Source organism: Pyrus communis, chromosome 10, assembly GCF_963583255.1.
Source record: "Pyrus communis chromosome 10, drPyrComm1.1, whole genome shotgun sequence".
Taxonomy (NCBI): domain Eukaryota; kingdom Viridiplantae; phylum Streptophyta; class Magnoliopsida; order Rosales; family Rosaceae; genus Pyrus; species Pyrus communis.
Window position 1 is genome coordinate 9947328 of NC_084812.1, and position 15812 is coordinate 9963139.

The 15812-nt window shown below is 35.8% G+C and overlaps 1 protein-coding gene across 1 annotated transcript; it reads left to right on the forward strand.

The window, feature by feature from the left end:
• The first annotated feature begins 11385 nt into the window (after positions 1-11385).
• LOC137748215 (dof zinc finger protein DOF3.7-like) lies at positions 11386-13130 on the forward strand. The gene is made up of 2 exons (XM_068488327.1): positions 11386-11534; positions 11734-13130. Exons 1-2 carry the CDS (start codon positions 11456-11458, stop codon positions 12816-12818), a joined length of 1164 nt encoding a protein of 387 aa, XP_068344428.1. The 5' UTR covers positions 11386-11455; the 3' UTR covers positions 12819-13130.
• Positions 13131-15812: the final 2682 nt, after the last annotated feature.

Below are 15812 nucleotides of genomic sequence, written 5' to 3' on the forward strand. Positions count from 1 at the left end.
GAACCTTCGGGAATTAGGTAATGAGACGAAATCCTTTGATGCTTACAAATGGATCATTAGAAGTTAATGGTTATTTTAGCTCCAATTGTGATATTTTCTTTTAAGAACTCTAATTGTGAGTAAAACCAAAGATTTGAGATATGATAATCAAATTCAATGATCTTACCGTTTGAAATTAAATTTAGAAGTTAATGGTTATTTTAGCTCCAATTTTGATATATATATTTTTTTTTAAGAACTCTAATTGTGAGTAAAACCAAAGATTAGAGACTTGATAATCAAATTCAATGATCTTACCGTTTGAAATTAAATAAATATATATATATATATATATATTTTTTTGGGTAAAGTACAAAAAACTACCTCAACTATTGGTGTCATGACACTTTTATACCTCATCTTTTAAAATTGACAATGTCATACCTCATCTTACGAATTTATGCTAATGTCAGATCTTCGTCAGTTTTTCTATTACTTTTTCTGTTAAATTATGATGTGGCCAGAGACGGGACCTATTTTTTATTAAAAAATTAATTAAATATTAAAAATAAAAAATAAAAAAAAACCCATCAACCCGTGTCCCCCTCCCCAAAAACCCAAATCCCCTTATCTGAGTTCTCTCCCACCCAACCCTCTTTCTCCTCTCTCTCTTTCTCTCTCGCCTCTCTCTCTTCTCTCTCCCTGCAACATGCATCCCTAAAATCCCAAAACCCAGAAATCCTTCACACCCGTCCCCCCCAACCTTTGTCTTCAATCCCACCGGCGACAACCCTACCTCTATCGTTGACTCCAACGATGACAGGCACAACCCCCAATCGCCCCTAAACCCTAACTTTAGCCACAACCTCCACAACAATATTCCCTTATCTTCCTCACCCCCGGAGTCTGCCCCTCCAGAGATTTGCGAGAGAAAAACAATATAATAACAACAATAATCCCAATAGAAAAACTCTCCGTTTTTCCCAAAAAATTCTGAGATTTTCTAAGAAAATCAGAGGAGGTGTGAGAAACACAGAGAGAGAGTTGTGAACTGAGAATGGCTCTCTTTGGTCTAAGTTTTCAATAAATGGTGTATATAAGCGGGTCAGATGATGAGGAGATAATGGAGGTGAAGTCCATAGCAAAGTGTTCTGATAGGGCAAAGCCTCTACACAATTTCAACTTGCCGTGGTATTTGAAGTGAGGGAACCAGAAGCACCTGTGGTGCCAGAAAGAGAGCTCCGACGCCAGCGGGAGTGGCGGGGAAGGGTCTGGGGTTAATCGGTAATCGTCGACTCAGAGGATTGAGAGCTTGTCAGCTGTGATAACTCGGGTGGGAATGGTTTCTGGGTTTTGGGATTTTAGAGATGCAGGTTGCAGGGAGAGAGAAGAGAGAGAAGCGAGAGAGAGAGAGAGAGGAGAAAGAGGGTTGGGTTGGGGAGAACTCAGAGAAAGGGATCTGGGTTTTTGGAGAGGGGGGACACGGGTTGATGGGTTGTTTTTTGGTTTATTGTTTATTTTTTATTTTTTTTAATATTTAATTATTTTTTTAATAAAAATGGGTCCCATTTTTGGCCATGTCAGCATTTAACAGAAAAACTGACGGAGGTTTGACATTGGCACAAATTCATAAGATGAGGTATGACATTGTCAATTTTAAAAGATGAGGTATGAAAGTGTTGTGGCACCAATAGTTGAGGTAGTTTTTTGTACTTTACCCTTTTTTTTTTTTTTTTTTTTTTTATGTTTGTCCGATGAAGTAGGTTCAGATCGTTTGGCAAACGTACATAAATTTGTCATGCCACAGTGTTACTTTTGTCGGGCAAGCGTATACAATCAACTTTCCCCCCAAATCAAAGGATTTACCGAAGAAATACTCTAAAATTTTGTCAGGCAAACGTAATTTCCAACCAAGGAGTGGAAGTACGTAGTACCTATACTACAAGACTTGAGCATCTTCAGTTGAAGCTCCTTCCGATCCACCCCCGGAGTTTGCAGAGAGGAATGACCATTGAGGGTGGATGTGTGGTCATTTTTAAAGCCCTGAATTTCTAAAAAGTTTTTTTTTTTTTTTTTTAATATAATTTTTTTTTTTTTGTTTTATAGCGTAAATTGGCGGCAAATAAGGCTAACCGGGAAGCGAAGCCGTACCTTTATCACTCTTGTTCTCAACCCCTTACTTTTCGAGTCCAAGAACGGCGTGATCAGGGTTCGTTTTTCCCAAAAGTTGAGGCTTGGGGGATAGGAACGACAATAATGGTAACCAGGTGGCTGATGACATTTATGTAAGTATTATGCTGAAAATTTTAATTTCAAAATCCATTACACTTCAAAAATTTTAAAATTATGATCGGGGAATCATAATTCATTTCTTTTTTTTTTTTAATTTTTTTTTTTTTTTTTTTTTAGGCTTTATGTCTAAAAAGAAGAACAAGTGCCTTACCAACCTCTACTAGCAGCAATTAGACACGCTAATGAAGGAGCTGACACTTGATCTACAGGTGTCTCTATAGGTGCTGATAGATAGGGTTGTTTGATGGAAAGGCAAAGAACTCCATGACCTAAAAGTAGGTTGGGTTCGGGACCTCGGGAGATCTTTTTCATCTAAGTCTCAGATTCAAGCGGTTTGTCTTCCATACTGCAGCAGTTGGAGATTGAGCTAACAGACCTAAAACAATGAGAAGAAAAAGCTTGGGAAAGAGCACGCCAACGAGAAGAAGCTCGAAAACAGCTGCATGCCAGCGAGAGGAGGCCCCTTCCACGACACATTGCTGAGATGACCCAAGTAATGGCAACCTTTGGCATTCGCCTTCCTGATCCTTCTAGCGATTTTCAGTTGCCAGTAGTCGCACTTAGTTTATGATTTTTATATACATTTGCACGAATAATTATTTTTAATATTGTGATATTTTTAGATTAATATAATTTAAACTATTTCTTTTTAAAAATAAAATTGAAAGGTTTGCATGACAATTACTTGCGTTTGACAAAATATTTATAAAAAAAAAATTTGTTAATGAAAACCCGGCGAAATAATGGGATTGGGCAAGATTTGTTCGTCAGGTGAACATGGTCAACTCACTTTACTCGACGAAATATTCTCGTCGAGAAACTATGGCTTGCCGGACGAATATATAAAATTTGTCGGGTAAAATCTACAGTGATGATCTTCGCGACGAATTTTGTCGGGCACAAAAGTAGACGACAAAATCCTATTTTACTCGACGAATAAATTTCGTCTAGAAAGGATTCTGTTTTTGTTGTGTAACTTTGTTTATTGATATTGAGTTCAACTTGCACCCACATATTAGAGATTATGATAATTTTTAACTTATATAATAGAGAAATGCTTGTAGTGTTATCAGCCTATAAACTTGTATATACTACAATCAGCTTGATCAATAATCCAAATCGAGTCACAGTCATATCGTCACTAAATTCACAAATTTAATGCTTGAATTTTTTTTGCAAGGAAAATGTACTTTTGTCCCTCTTGGTTTTAAAATTATCATTTTTTTATAGTTAACGGCATGTATAATTCAAATTATCCTTCTTGTAATACAAAATTGATGAAAAGTGATCATAACATCATGGATAATTTTCTTATGGTAACATTATTTGTGACTTGCATTTTGCTGCATAGTCTTTGTTTAAAACAAAAGGAATCATGAATTTATGTGATTTGATGCATCTACTTTTACTCAAGAACTGAGAAAAGCCAAACCTACATAGTTCATAACTTGGAAACTTTGTGTTGTATATTAAACAATAAGGCGTACATCATCAATCGTTAAACTCCTAAACTAGCAGATTTGATACGAGAAACGATTTATGGTTCCACTTGCATGAATGGTAACAAAGGAAATGACAGGAATACTTGTTGGGACATGCTGCTAGCGAGAGGAGAAAGAATTATTGACCACTTTAATCAAAAGAGGACGAACGGTGAGGAGCCCTAGAAAAGCTGTACTGCCGCATAAGGAGAGGACACATACACATTAGTCGGGGTCTATTTAGAATATGGAATTTTATCACATCAGGACGTCCCATATTCCCAACCCACATGCATGTGTTCATCATATGTCATATCTAATCCTGTACATTACTTTTTTTTTTTTTTTCTTTTTTTTGACATATAATATTATTTATACTAAGAAAAGGAGGTTGGCTGAATGCCACAATACGTTAGTAATAATGTGATTCAAATTCGTTTTTAGAGAGTATCGAACTTAAGACCTCTCGGTTATAAGTGAAGATAAATACCACTAGATCATAATATTAAATGGGTAATCCGTACATTATATATAGAGAAATACAAAGGAAACTTTCTCAAAAGTGTAATCTCTATAAATTATTTGTCATCTCATGTTTTTTGCACACTATTTTAATATTGACATAGAAATTAACTTAAATTGTAAGCTGACAGAGAGTCCATAGACAATCCCAATTTTAAGGAGTCTCATTAGCATTTATTAAACTTTTCTCGTTGTAATTGTGTTGGCTATCGCACATCGGCCAAAGGGAAGAAGAAAGAAGAAAGAAGAGTTTAAATATGATTACCCCACTTTAACTAATACCGATATCTTTTGTGATAAAATCTCACACATGTCGTACTTTGCAAATGGTATTTAACAAATTGGGGACAATATCGATATTGTTAGAAGTGGGTTTTTGGCTTGTCTCTCTGATAATTTCTACATGGTATCAGAGTCAGGGAGCAGGCCAATACTGCCACTTGATGGGTGGGTCTCCTTAGCCCCGTGTGATGCTGATGGATCCCTTGGCCTCGCATGCAGGGTAAGTCCCATTTGCTCCACGTGGTTGTTGATGTGTCGATCTTCTACGTATGGCCCACTAATGGGTTCCACATGAGCAGACTTGTTGAAATATCCTACATCGATCGTATATCTGAGAAAATAGAGTTTAAATATCCTAACCTCACTCCAACTAATACCGAGACTTTTGTGATAAAACCCTAGACCTGACGAATTGTGCAGGTGGTAATTAACAAGTTCCGGACAATATTTGTGTTGTTGAAATCGAGCTTTTGGCCTGTCTCTCTGATAATTCTACATGGTATCAAAGCCAGGAGACGAGCCCATACTACTATGTGATTGGGTGGTTCCCCTTTGGGCCTGCACGATGATGGGTGGGTCCCCTTCAACCCGTTGTGTTGGGAGAGTCCCGACTTGATTCCATATGGTTATCGATGTGTGAATCTTCCACATATGACCCACTAATTAGGGTTCCACTTACATGGGCGTGATGGTTATCCCACATCGGCCAAAGGGAAGAAGAACGAAGAGTTAAATATGATTACCCGATATTAACTAATACCGAGACTTTTTGTGAGAAAACTTCACACTTGACGTATTAGGCAGATGGTAATTACCAAGTTGAGGATAATATTAGTGTTGTTGAAAGTAGGGCCCTCGACCTGTCTCTTTGAAAAATTCTACAAATTGAGTACGTAAAAAAAAGCACTTTAACGGGCCCTTAAATGAGCTTTTAGCCAAAATATGGTGAGAAGTTGGAAAATTTCATCATTTCCAATCACACTTCCTATTATGCCCCTAAGAGAGCAAAATCTCTAAGAGTATCATCAAAAGAGAAGTCAAAAAGTTCACATCAGCAATAAAAGTAATAAAAATAATAAAAAATAAAAAACGGCTTCAATGTTTTCTAACAGGAATGCCAATTCCTACGTGGCATGACGTGGATTGAAATCAAAAGGTTGCTGCTATCAAATTTGATAGCAACTTCAAATCTGTTCTTAATGATTAATAAATGCTTTTTGCCTTATTTTTGTTTTAAATTACAATACAAAATATAAATAATGCAATAAATAATAGTTTAAATTTGACATATTAGGTGGAGAACAAAATATTTAAAAGAAAAAAAAAAGATCAAAGTGCCACATAAGCCTTTAAAGTTAAATTTTATGTTTAAAATTTGACATCTCCTGCCATTTAGTATTTCAGTCTAGTGATATTCCTTTTCGTTTATACATGATCTTAGATTCGATTTTTGTCAAAGGCGAATATGAATTACATTATTGCTAGCCCATTGTGAGACTTAGTCCACTTCCGCACCCCCTGAGTGTAGATATTATCATTTGTTAAAAAAAAAAAAAATCGACATTTCCTTTATAAATGGTCTAAGAGCTTTTACTAAGAAGTGGAAAGGACCTATTAGCATTAATTATCCAAATTGTAATAAAAATTTTATTTCTATTGGTTCACAATTATGACGACTCCCTAAATTAGTAAGTATGGTTGGACTTGAAATTTTATAGGGAACTCCTAAAATAAATTTCTAGTCTTTTGAGCTAAAAATTATCTTAAAGATAGAGAGTATGATTGAAGATACTCTCACATTCCACACCATAGGACAAAGAAATGTGATAAACAACATTACTCAAAACAAATTTTCGTAACCTATGATAGTCAGTTTGTTCTCAATTTTTGTTTTCATTTTCTTTTAACTATAAACTCTTTCGGTACGTAACAACTTCCAATTTTTTCAGTTAAAAAAATAGAAAACTACAAATAAAAAAATTAAACTACTTTCTTTGATTTTTTAAAATACGGTTTAATTAGCCACTTAGTATTACGGTCTGCTGGTATTCCTCTTCACTTGTAAGTGAGAGGTCTTAAGTTCGATTCTAGTCAAAGGCGAATTTGAACCACATTATTACTAGCCCCATTGTGAGGCTAAGTCCACTCCCTCCCTCTTAGTGTAGATAATATTATTTGTTCAAAAAAAAAAATCTTTTATTCTACAAACTGAAAGTAGTGTATTAAATAAGTTTTTAGTTAAATAAAAACGAAACGGTCATCAAACAGCCCCTTAGCAATTATGATTCAAATTGGGCTATTTCGTGTTTCTGGGTTGTCCAAAAGTTCTTGAAAGACTCCACGGCCTCCTTTGTTGTGTAGGATTGATTTTGCGTCGATAACTCACTAAATTTAATGAACGTTGAAAAAAAAAATATGGACATCTCCTTTAAAGTGATTATAGATATGAAAGATCATAAAGAATTTTTTTTTTCTATTTAACTCCCACAAAAATGATTAAGAGATCTTCGTGAATGATTATAGATATGAAAGATCATAAAATAAAATAAAAAATTCCTCTTAACTCCCACAAAAATGATTAAGAGTCGTGAATCTAATGAGTCTAATGACATTCATATTTTCTCCAACATTTAACTGAATCTAATGAATAGTTCAAGCCAAACCAATTCTAACAACCGAACGAGACAAATCAACCAAAACTTGAAGCCTGTCAAGCTATTTTAGAACAAATGATAGATACGTTATGTGTTTATGTTAATTATACTAATAAAATATAAAAACATGGGTTTAGATTTTGAGGGAGATTCGGCACGAAACGAATCATGGATTTGCATAGTAATCGAACGCAGAAAAAGCAGCTGATAAGGACTGAGCAAGACAGTGGTATAGTAGAGCAAAAGAGAACCCGAGGATCGAGGGACGACTGCCCCACTCAACCAACAACCAACATTGACGGCGACCTTGATTACCTGCCCGCACTGCCCGTCAACCCGCGCGCGCTGCCCGTCAACCCGCGCGCGCTGCCCATTCCCGCCCCATTTGTGTCATAGACATCTTCTGTCGTCTTCTGCTGCCCGACCTCCACTGGTAAAAGCATGTCGGTCTGCTCCTCGTCCATAATATTACGTCTCGCGCTCCGGACTGCACGCGCGGTCAGATACGTACGTAGCTGCACTATCACCATCCATTCTTCAATAATTTCCAGACATATATATATATATATATATATATATTTTTTTTTTTTAAATTTCTTACTTACCAACCTAAAAATAAAAAGAAGAAAAGGAGCCTGGAACTTCTATGTATTTTCATTTTCAGGAGACCATATTTATTTATTTTTGGCTTCCTTTTTCATTCACATTTCGTTTTCTTCAGAAAGCAAAGTGCAATATGTGTGAATGGTTTTTTTGTTTTTTGTTTTTTAATAAATGATATTGTTAGAGAGTTAAACTATTAGTTATTAGGGGAGAGAGTGATCGATGAGAATCAAATTGTGTTAGAATGCATATGCATAATTACTTTTTGTCACTGCAATAAAACGCTATACATATGATGTGTGAATGTGTTGTTAGTGTCTCTTTAAATTGATATGATTTCCGTTTGTATGTATTTATGTGTTCATGAATTAAGAACAAAAATAAGGTCTTTTGAATTCAAAGCCAGCTTCCTTTCATGGGTAGTCATTGTTGTTCAGAGACTTGACCCGATTGTAGTGCTTTGGTCAAAGATGAAAATTGATCGATCAGTTCTGGCTTTGATGTGCCTTTTGCTCAAGTAAAGTGCATTTTGCTTTGGACTAGAATTCTCTTTTTTTTTTTTTTTTTTTTTTTATTTCCTTCCATTCTTTTCTCTCACATTCTCTATTTTATTTATTTATTTATAAAATATTAATATAAGATGTTGACGTGGTTTAACCGTGACCGTTCAAATAGAAGGGAAGGAAAAAAAAGAGGGGATAAAATTCTACTCCTTTAGCTTTACCATGTATGTATGCACTATTAATTTTAGAGTGTGATATCCATACACTTTTTTTTTTTTTTTTCTTTTCTAGCACACGTTTTATTACTTTTATCCTTTGATCTTCTTCAATTCGTTTGATCCGACTACCGAAAATTAAGAGAGTATGTGAGAAATAAAAAAGGATGTGTGGATAACACATCCCCTAATTTTTCTAGTTTGAAAATTACATGTCAAATGATAACATATTTAGCTTATGTTCTAACGCATGTATTTATTTAATAATAAAAAAATGTGTGCTAGCTATCTTCAATTTTTTTGGTGCTACAATCATTATATATGGATTTTTACGGTTTTACAATATTGTATATGATGTTCTTTTTGTAGAATTTGAGTGTTGTTATGTTTAAAATCACTATTTTCCCATTAAGTTATTATGAGTTTTTATTTTTTTGGTATTATGAACAAACGATATTATCTATATTAAAAAGAAGGAAGTAGGTTTAAAATCACAATGGACTAACAATAAATTATTATGAGTTGACAGAATGTGAATGGCCAGAAAGAAATGTGATGGGAAGAACTTTGCGAAGTTTCACATACATGTATAAATTGAAGGCTTCAGAGAGAAAACATTCATTATCTCTTTCTTCTTATCTAGTTTAATATGAACCTAGTATTAGGTTTTATTAGAATAACCTGTCTTGGGCCTACCCGCTAACTAATCCATTCACATGCTTCATGGAGTCAATTAGATTTTGATTTACGGTAGAATTTCAATTGAAAATTATTATTTATGAGTAGAATTTCCAATATAAATCAGTAATCACACATTAGCCTCTTTGTTATCTTGTAACGATAAGATTTAATCTTCATATGGCAACAATCTTCAAATCAAGATGGCGATTGACAAATGGTTCCAGAAATTTGAGACATGTAGACCCCACATACCCCATTTTAATTAACTTCTTATATTCCTTCCAGATTTTCAAGTAATCCTAATTGACACCAATCAAAGTAATTTGCATTCAAACCACAAATTCTTCGAAGGCAGCTCATTCACACAATCATGTATCATTTATACTGTGCTTGTTGCTACAGAGTTGGATCATAATTGGTCCACATAAACTTGAAGAGTGATTGAATGAGCATCTAGCTAACCGATAAGGGTTACATCAACCTGATTAATTTTCAATTTGTCTTATGCTGATGTAATTGCTAATTAGGTGGCACAGTGTTAATTGCACGCCTAATCAACATTCAAATAAGTTTAACGTATATGACCAATGTGAACTTGTTCATGATCTGATTAAGTAGCTGGTCAAGACTGCTAATTTATATCTAGCAATGATCTCCATGCACGAAAGTTTTTCAATACTCAATCTAAGTGATCACTACTATCATGTAATTATGTGACAATCTTTCTTGTACATTCATATTATAACATGCATGTAGTTCGATATCCTAGTAGATAATGTGTTCAGTTTCATCCATGCGTTCCCGATTTGAAAATACTCTATTCATTAAAGTATTGCAATAGTTTCTAAATCTCACCCTCCTCTTAATAAAATAAATTCATATTATTTTTCAACTCGTGAATTAATAATATTTAGAGACTTAGGATGTTGAGATTAAAGTTAAACTCAATTGCCAACGCGTAAGTGATTAGCACAAGACAATTTCGTATGGATCTGACCATGAGCCGCACATAAATAAAACAATAATCGAGAACCGTCCACTCACTCATGAACAGTAATTTTCAAATTATTACCAACAAAATGATTTCATGGATTATGGACTGCGTTGTTGGAAAGAAACAATGATGAGTGTTTCAAATGCAAATGAAATGTGCTCATGCAGTACTTGATCTCAGACAACAAACCACACGTTCAAATTATTACTTGAATTAGGTTTAAAGTTACTCAATGTGTTCAACCCAAACACAATGGCCATCAAATATACATCGGCTGGGGCTATCTGCTAGTTAGCTCTTTGATGTAGTGTATGTGGGTGTGTGGGGAAGGCAAAATTGAAGCCATAAGTTTCGGGCAGTGGCTTTGTAGTTGCTGTAGGACATTGGCTTTACACGTACTTCCATGTGATTAGCCTACTCCTCGAACTTATGATGATGATTCTCGAACAGCATTTTCAGGAAGGAAACACAAAAGACCCCTCCACACACAACAAAGATTATTCTTTTAGAAAACTTGATTGCTATGATCATTATATATTCTCTTCTGTGCTCTCCACTTCCAGTAATATAAGATTTCTCATTTTATAGTGCCATTTGCCAAGCAATTCGTTTCTAATTGATGCAATGCAAAAGCGCTTGTGCACTAATTTAAGCCCCCCACTTTCTAAAACATTGAGAAGAAATAACTTTTTTTACTTAAAAAACACCTAGGATTTGGATAAAACAGAATTGGGTTTTGCTCAATGTATCATTTCACTGAGTTTTTAATCAGAATTTTAGCACACTAGTTTAGTAGCTAGCTAGAGTGACTAAATTTTCCTTATCATATTTAGTTGGTTAGGCAAGGGCGCAAGAGCTGCATGGAGATTACAAAGGAAAAGGTGATTTTGATTTTCCTTATCATATTTAGTTCCTTCAGCTACCTGTTATTGGAATCATTAGGGAAATAATGCAGTCTGTCAACATTATATTTTTTTAATAGGACAAAAGTAGGATGATCGGTTAGCTGAAAGATTATTCCCTTACGAAAAAAAATTAATTTTTGTTTCCTTCCAAAAAATATATTTTTTTCATAGGACATAAGTTGGATGACCATTTGCTTCCTTCCAAAAACCACCCACAACTGAATTCCAAATCCACCAAAATTAAATACCACTTTATGTTGTTTTGCTATATAGATTAAAGTTGTTATATATACTTTCTTCCACATGATCATGTTAAATCTACATATAGTAAAGCTTCCTCCACAATGCAATCCTTCCATTCTTTTGCACCCCAAGAATATTTTGCCAACAAATTCCCCTACAACTTAAGTCTTAAGACTCAAGGTAAGCCATTTTATTTGAATATCTATATTCCAACTCAGTATCCTCCCACATAATATATATAATAGCTAGATCACACATATACAAAATACACAACAAAAACCACTTTCTCATCTCTTTAGCTCTCTCTCCACTGAGTACTATTACTCAAAAAAGATTTTATCTTTATTTCCTTTTCTCTTTGTGTTTTGGATTGTTGTAGATCCACAAAGAAGAGTAAATCAAAAAACTAAGATGATCCAAGAACTGTTTGGAGGTGCAGGCCTTAATAACATAGCAGGAGGAGGAGAGAGGAAATCGTTCTCCTTTCATGGTGGTACTACTTCTTCTCCTTCTCTTTCTCCTTCACCATCCCCTTCTTGCTCAACAACTACCACCGGCACCGGCACCGCCACCACAACAACCACGACAGGTTTATCAAATACGGAGAACTTGAGATGCCCAAGATGCGATTCTTCCAACACCAAGTTCTGCTACTACAACAACTACAACCTCACTCAACCCCGCCACTTCTGCAAGACCTGCCGCCGCTACTGGACAAAAGGAGGGGCCCTCCGGAACGTTCCAATTGGCGGCGGGTGTAGGAAAAACAAGAGTGTCACCGTGTCAACGGCTTCCATAGGCAAGACCGCGGCAGGGAAGTTGAAAACGGTCGTGTCAGAGATTGGCCGGTCAGGATTAGGCGGGGGGTTCGATCAGGAGGTCCAAGCAAGCCCAATACTGTGGGGTTCGCCCCAGAATTCTCATTTACTAGCCCTATTAAGATCCAGTCATCAAAACCCTAACCCTAACCCTAATCAACTTTGTAATTCTGTAAATGTGAAGGAAGAGGGAGGTATGAATAATATGATTGGGTCCCACATGATGACTACGGAGCCAGCTGCAATGAGTACTGCTCGAACCCTGGGGTTGGATCCAGTATGCCAGGCTCCTTCACTTGGTCTGTGCAGCTCTTTCTGGAGAAACAATAACAACCAAAATCAGCCACCTCCAAGCCATCACCAACAAAACGGTTTCATTGTTGGTCATGAAGTTCAAAGCAGCAATATTGGAATACAAGAATTGTTTCAGAGGCTAAGATCAACAACATCACAATCAGGTAGTTACTATTCCGACCATCTAAATAATGTGGTGATGTCTTCATCCTCCTCATCATTGTCTTCATCTTCGACCTCATCGATTTTGGATTCGGCTCCGGTGGTTGGCGGTGGCGAAATGAGTTACTGGAACCCGGCGTTTACCGCGTGGTCGTCAGATCTTCCAACAACCAATGGTGCATATCATTAAGTCTTTTTATCTAAGGAGATTTCTTCTTTGTCTTAGCTTAGCTGGGTTCTATTTTTCTTTAATTTGGTTTTTATTTTTGGTTATGTTTGTGTGGGTTGTGATATTTACTACGGCTTTAGCATCAGTAGCTAATAGCTAATCCTTCTCTTTCTTCTCTGTCTGTATGCGTGTTGTAAGGTGTAAAGGATATGAGGGTGTAACAATTAAGGACCAGAAATTAAATTAAACGTTTGTTACTTGTTAGTGGTCCTTGATGTTATCATCACATTATAATTGCCATAAATTATAAGGGGCTCTGCTTAATTGGATGCCTGATACTGGGGTGTTGGATTATTTTTCAAACTTAGTTTGGTGCGTAATTCTCGGCCGGTTTATATAGGAAAATGATTATGCACATTTTTTCTTCTTTAGTATCCTGCTTATTTTATTAGAACTGTAACAATAATTAGCGATTGTAACAATTTTAATATAAAGATCTTATAGGAGTATCTGAAAATTAATTGGAATTGAGTGAGAGAATTTAGCAAAGTTGTTTGTAAAAAATTTGCTTAAGGTTTATCTTTTAATATAAGGAAAACTAATGAAAAATGCTTGAAAACTTTGAGTTTTAATCAAAAGAATAAAAATGTGTTGTAAGTGAATAGTACCTGAAATGACTTTTAGAGTAAAAATGTTATTTTCGTTAAAATTGAACAATATCGGGAGTGTTTCGTTAAAACTCCCTTTAATATATTTTGTTAGTGTTCTTGATTTATCTGAGTTATACAATATGGAGATAGAGAAAGGATTGAAGAATGCAAAAGGAATGAATGTTTTTCTCTTCTCTCTCTCAGAAAATGCAGAGAGGAATATATTTCTCTTAATGGAAAAATGAGCACACACATGTGCATTACATGATTGTTAGCCTTAGTTGGATCCACACACATCACATTTTATCTCAGCCACACATCTAGCTAATTTCTAGGATCACTACACATGGCTATTTTAGCCTTACATATTGGAGCCTCACACTTGTCATTCTAAAAGACTAAGTGCATACACAAATAACATTCAAGACTTCTTATTTACTAATCAGCTCATTACTTACAATTCTACACTCCCCTTTAAGTTTTAAGCTAATTTCACTCCAAGTTTATCCCTGAGATAGCATAATCGATCCTTGGCCAATGACTTTGTGAAGATATCTGCCAGTTGCTCATTTGTAGGACAGTAAACAAGATCAATGATTCCTTCTTGTAAAGCATCCTTAATGAAGTGATATCTTTGATCGATATGCTTAGTTTTCTGATGAAACACAAGGTTCTTTGTGATGGCAATTGCTGCAGTATCTTCCAAAACAAACCTGAGCCAAATGGCTTGTGCAATTGCCTCTGATGCACTAATATACTCTGCTTCTGCAGTTGAAAGTGCAACACAATTCTGTTTAACCGAGGCCTAAGAAAAAACTCCACTACCAAAGGAGAAAGCATATCCTGAGGTACTTTTACAATCATCAATTGAACCACCCCAATCACTATCACAGTAATCAATTAGGATTGCATTTCTTCCTTTCACATACTCCAGGCCATAGTTAAGTGTTCATTTGATATACTTGAGAACTCTTTTGGCAGTTCCATAGTGTTTGTTTGTGGGGCAATGCATGAACCTTGCAAGTAAACTAGTTGCATACATCACATCATGTCTTGTGGCTGTGAGATACAACAGACTTCCCACAATCTTCCTATATTGTTCTTCATTTGCTGGACCACTGCCATCATCTTTGCTAAGCTTCTCAGCTGTAACCAAAGGTATAGCAACATATTTACACTCACTCAAGCCAAATTTGTTCAACAAAGATACATCAGACTTTCTTTGATGAATAAAAATGATTGTGTGTGTTTGGATGACCCCCATTCCCAGAAAATGATGCAAGAGTCCCAAATTTGTCATTTCATACTTTGTCATCATGTCTCTCTTGAATTCTTCCAACATTGGTTGACTATTCCCCGTGTACACAATGTCATCTACATATAGAGACACAATCAAAATTTCTGCTTCTCCTCTGGTTTTGGTATATAGAGTGGCATTACTTTGACTCTTTTCAAATCCACATTAAGCAAAATAAGAGTCAATTTCACTATACCAGGCCCTTGGTGCCTGTTTCAAGCCATACAAGACTTTATGAAGCTTGTACACTTTGTCTTCACTCCCCTTGATCACAAAACCATCTGGATGTTCTACATAAACCTTCTATTTGAGTACTCTGTTCAGAAAAGCAGACTTGACATCTAGTTGGTACAGCTTCCAACTCTTTTGTGCTGCCAATGCCACTAGTGTTCGAATTGTATCAAGTCTAGCCACATGTGCAAAAATCTCATTATAATCAACACCTGGTTTCTGAGCTTATCCCTTGGTTACAGCCTTGCTTTATTCTTTTGCACCGATCCATCAAGGTTAAGCTTGGTCTTGAACACCCACTTAATCCCAATTATAAGTTTATCAGTTGGTCTGTTCACTAGCTTCCATGTTGCATTCTTTTTAATCATTGACAATTCATCTTTTATAGCTTTCATCCATGATTGATCCTTAGCTGCCTCATCAAACTTTTCAGGTTCCATGATGCAGAGATTGCATTGAGCTAAAACATCATCCAGGTTCCTCCACCTCAATGGAGTGTGATCAAAGGCTTGAGACTTTCTCATGCTGCTATTCACATCACTTGTTGATTCATGAGAAGATAACAAGCTTGGTGACCGAGCATAGTCATGACCTTCAGGAGTTGCCTCTGGTGAAGTACCCTTAGGCATCTCAAATAACTCATCATGATTGAACACATTTACATAGTTCTCAGAGATCTTCTTCCACTCCCAGGTTGCATTTTCATCAAACACAACATCTCTCGAGAGTATAAGCTTCTTAGTGAGAGGATCATACACTTTGTACCCTTTTTCATAGGATGCATAACCTACAAATATGCCCTTGACACTTTTTGCATCTAGTTTCTATCTAAGCTCA

Coding starts and splice junctions, on each gene's coding strand:
- LOC137748215 (XM_068488327.1), top strand. CDS start 11,456: ATGCAATCCTTCCATTCTTTTGCACCCCAAGAATATTTTGCCAACAAA. Junction 11,535..11,733: donor CTTAAGTCTTAAGACTCAAG/GTAAGCCATTTT, acceptor GGATTGTTGTAG/ATCCACAAAGAAGAGTAAAT.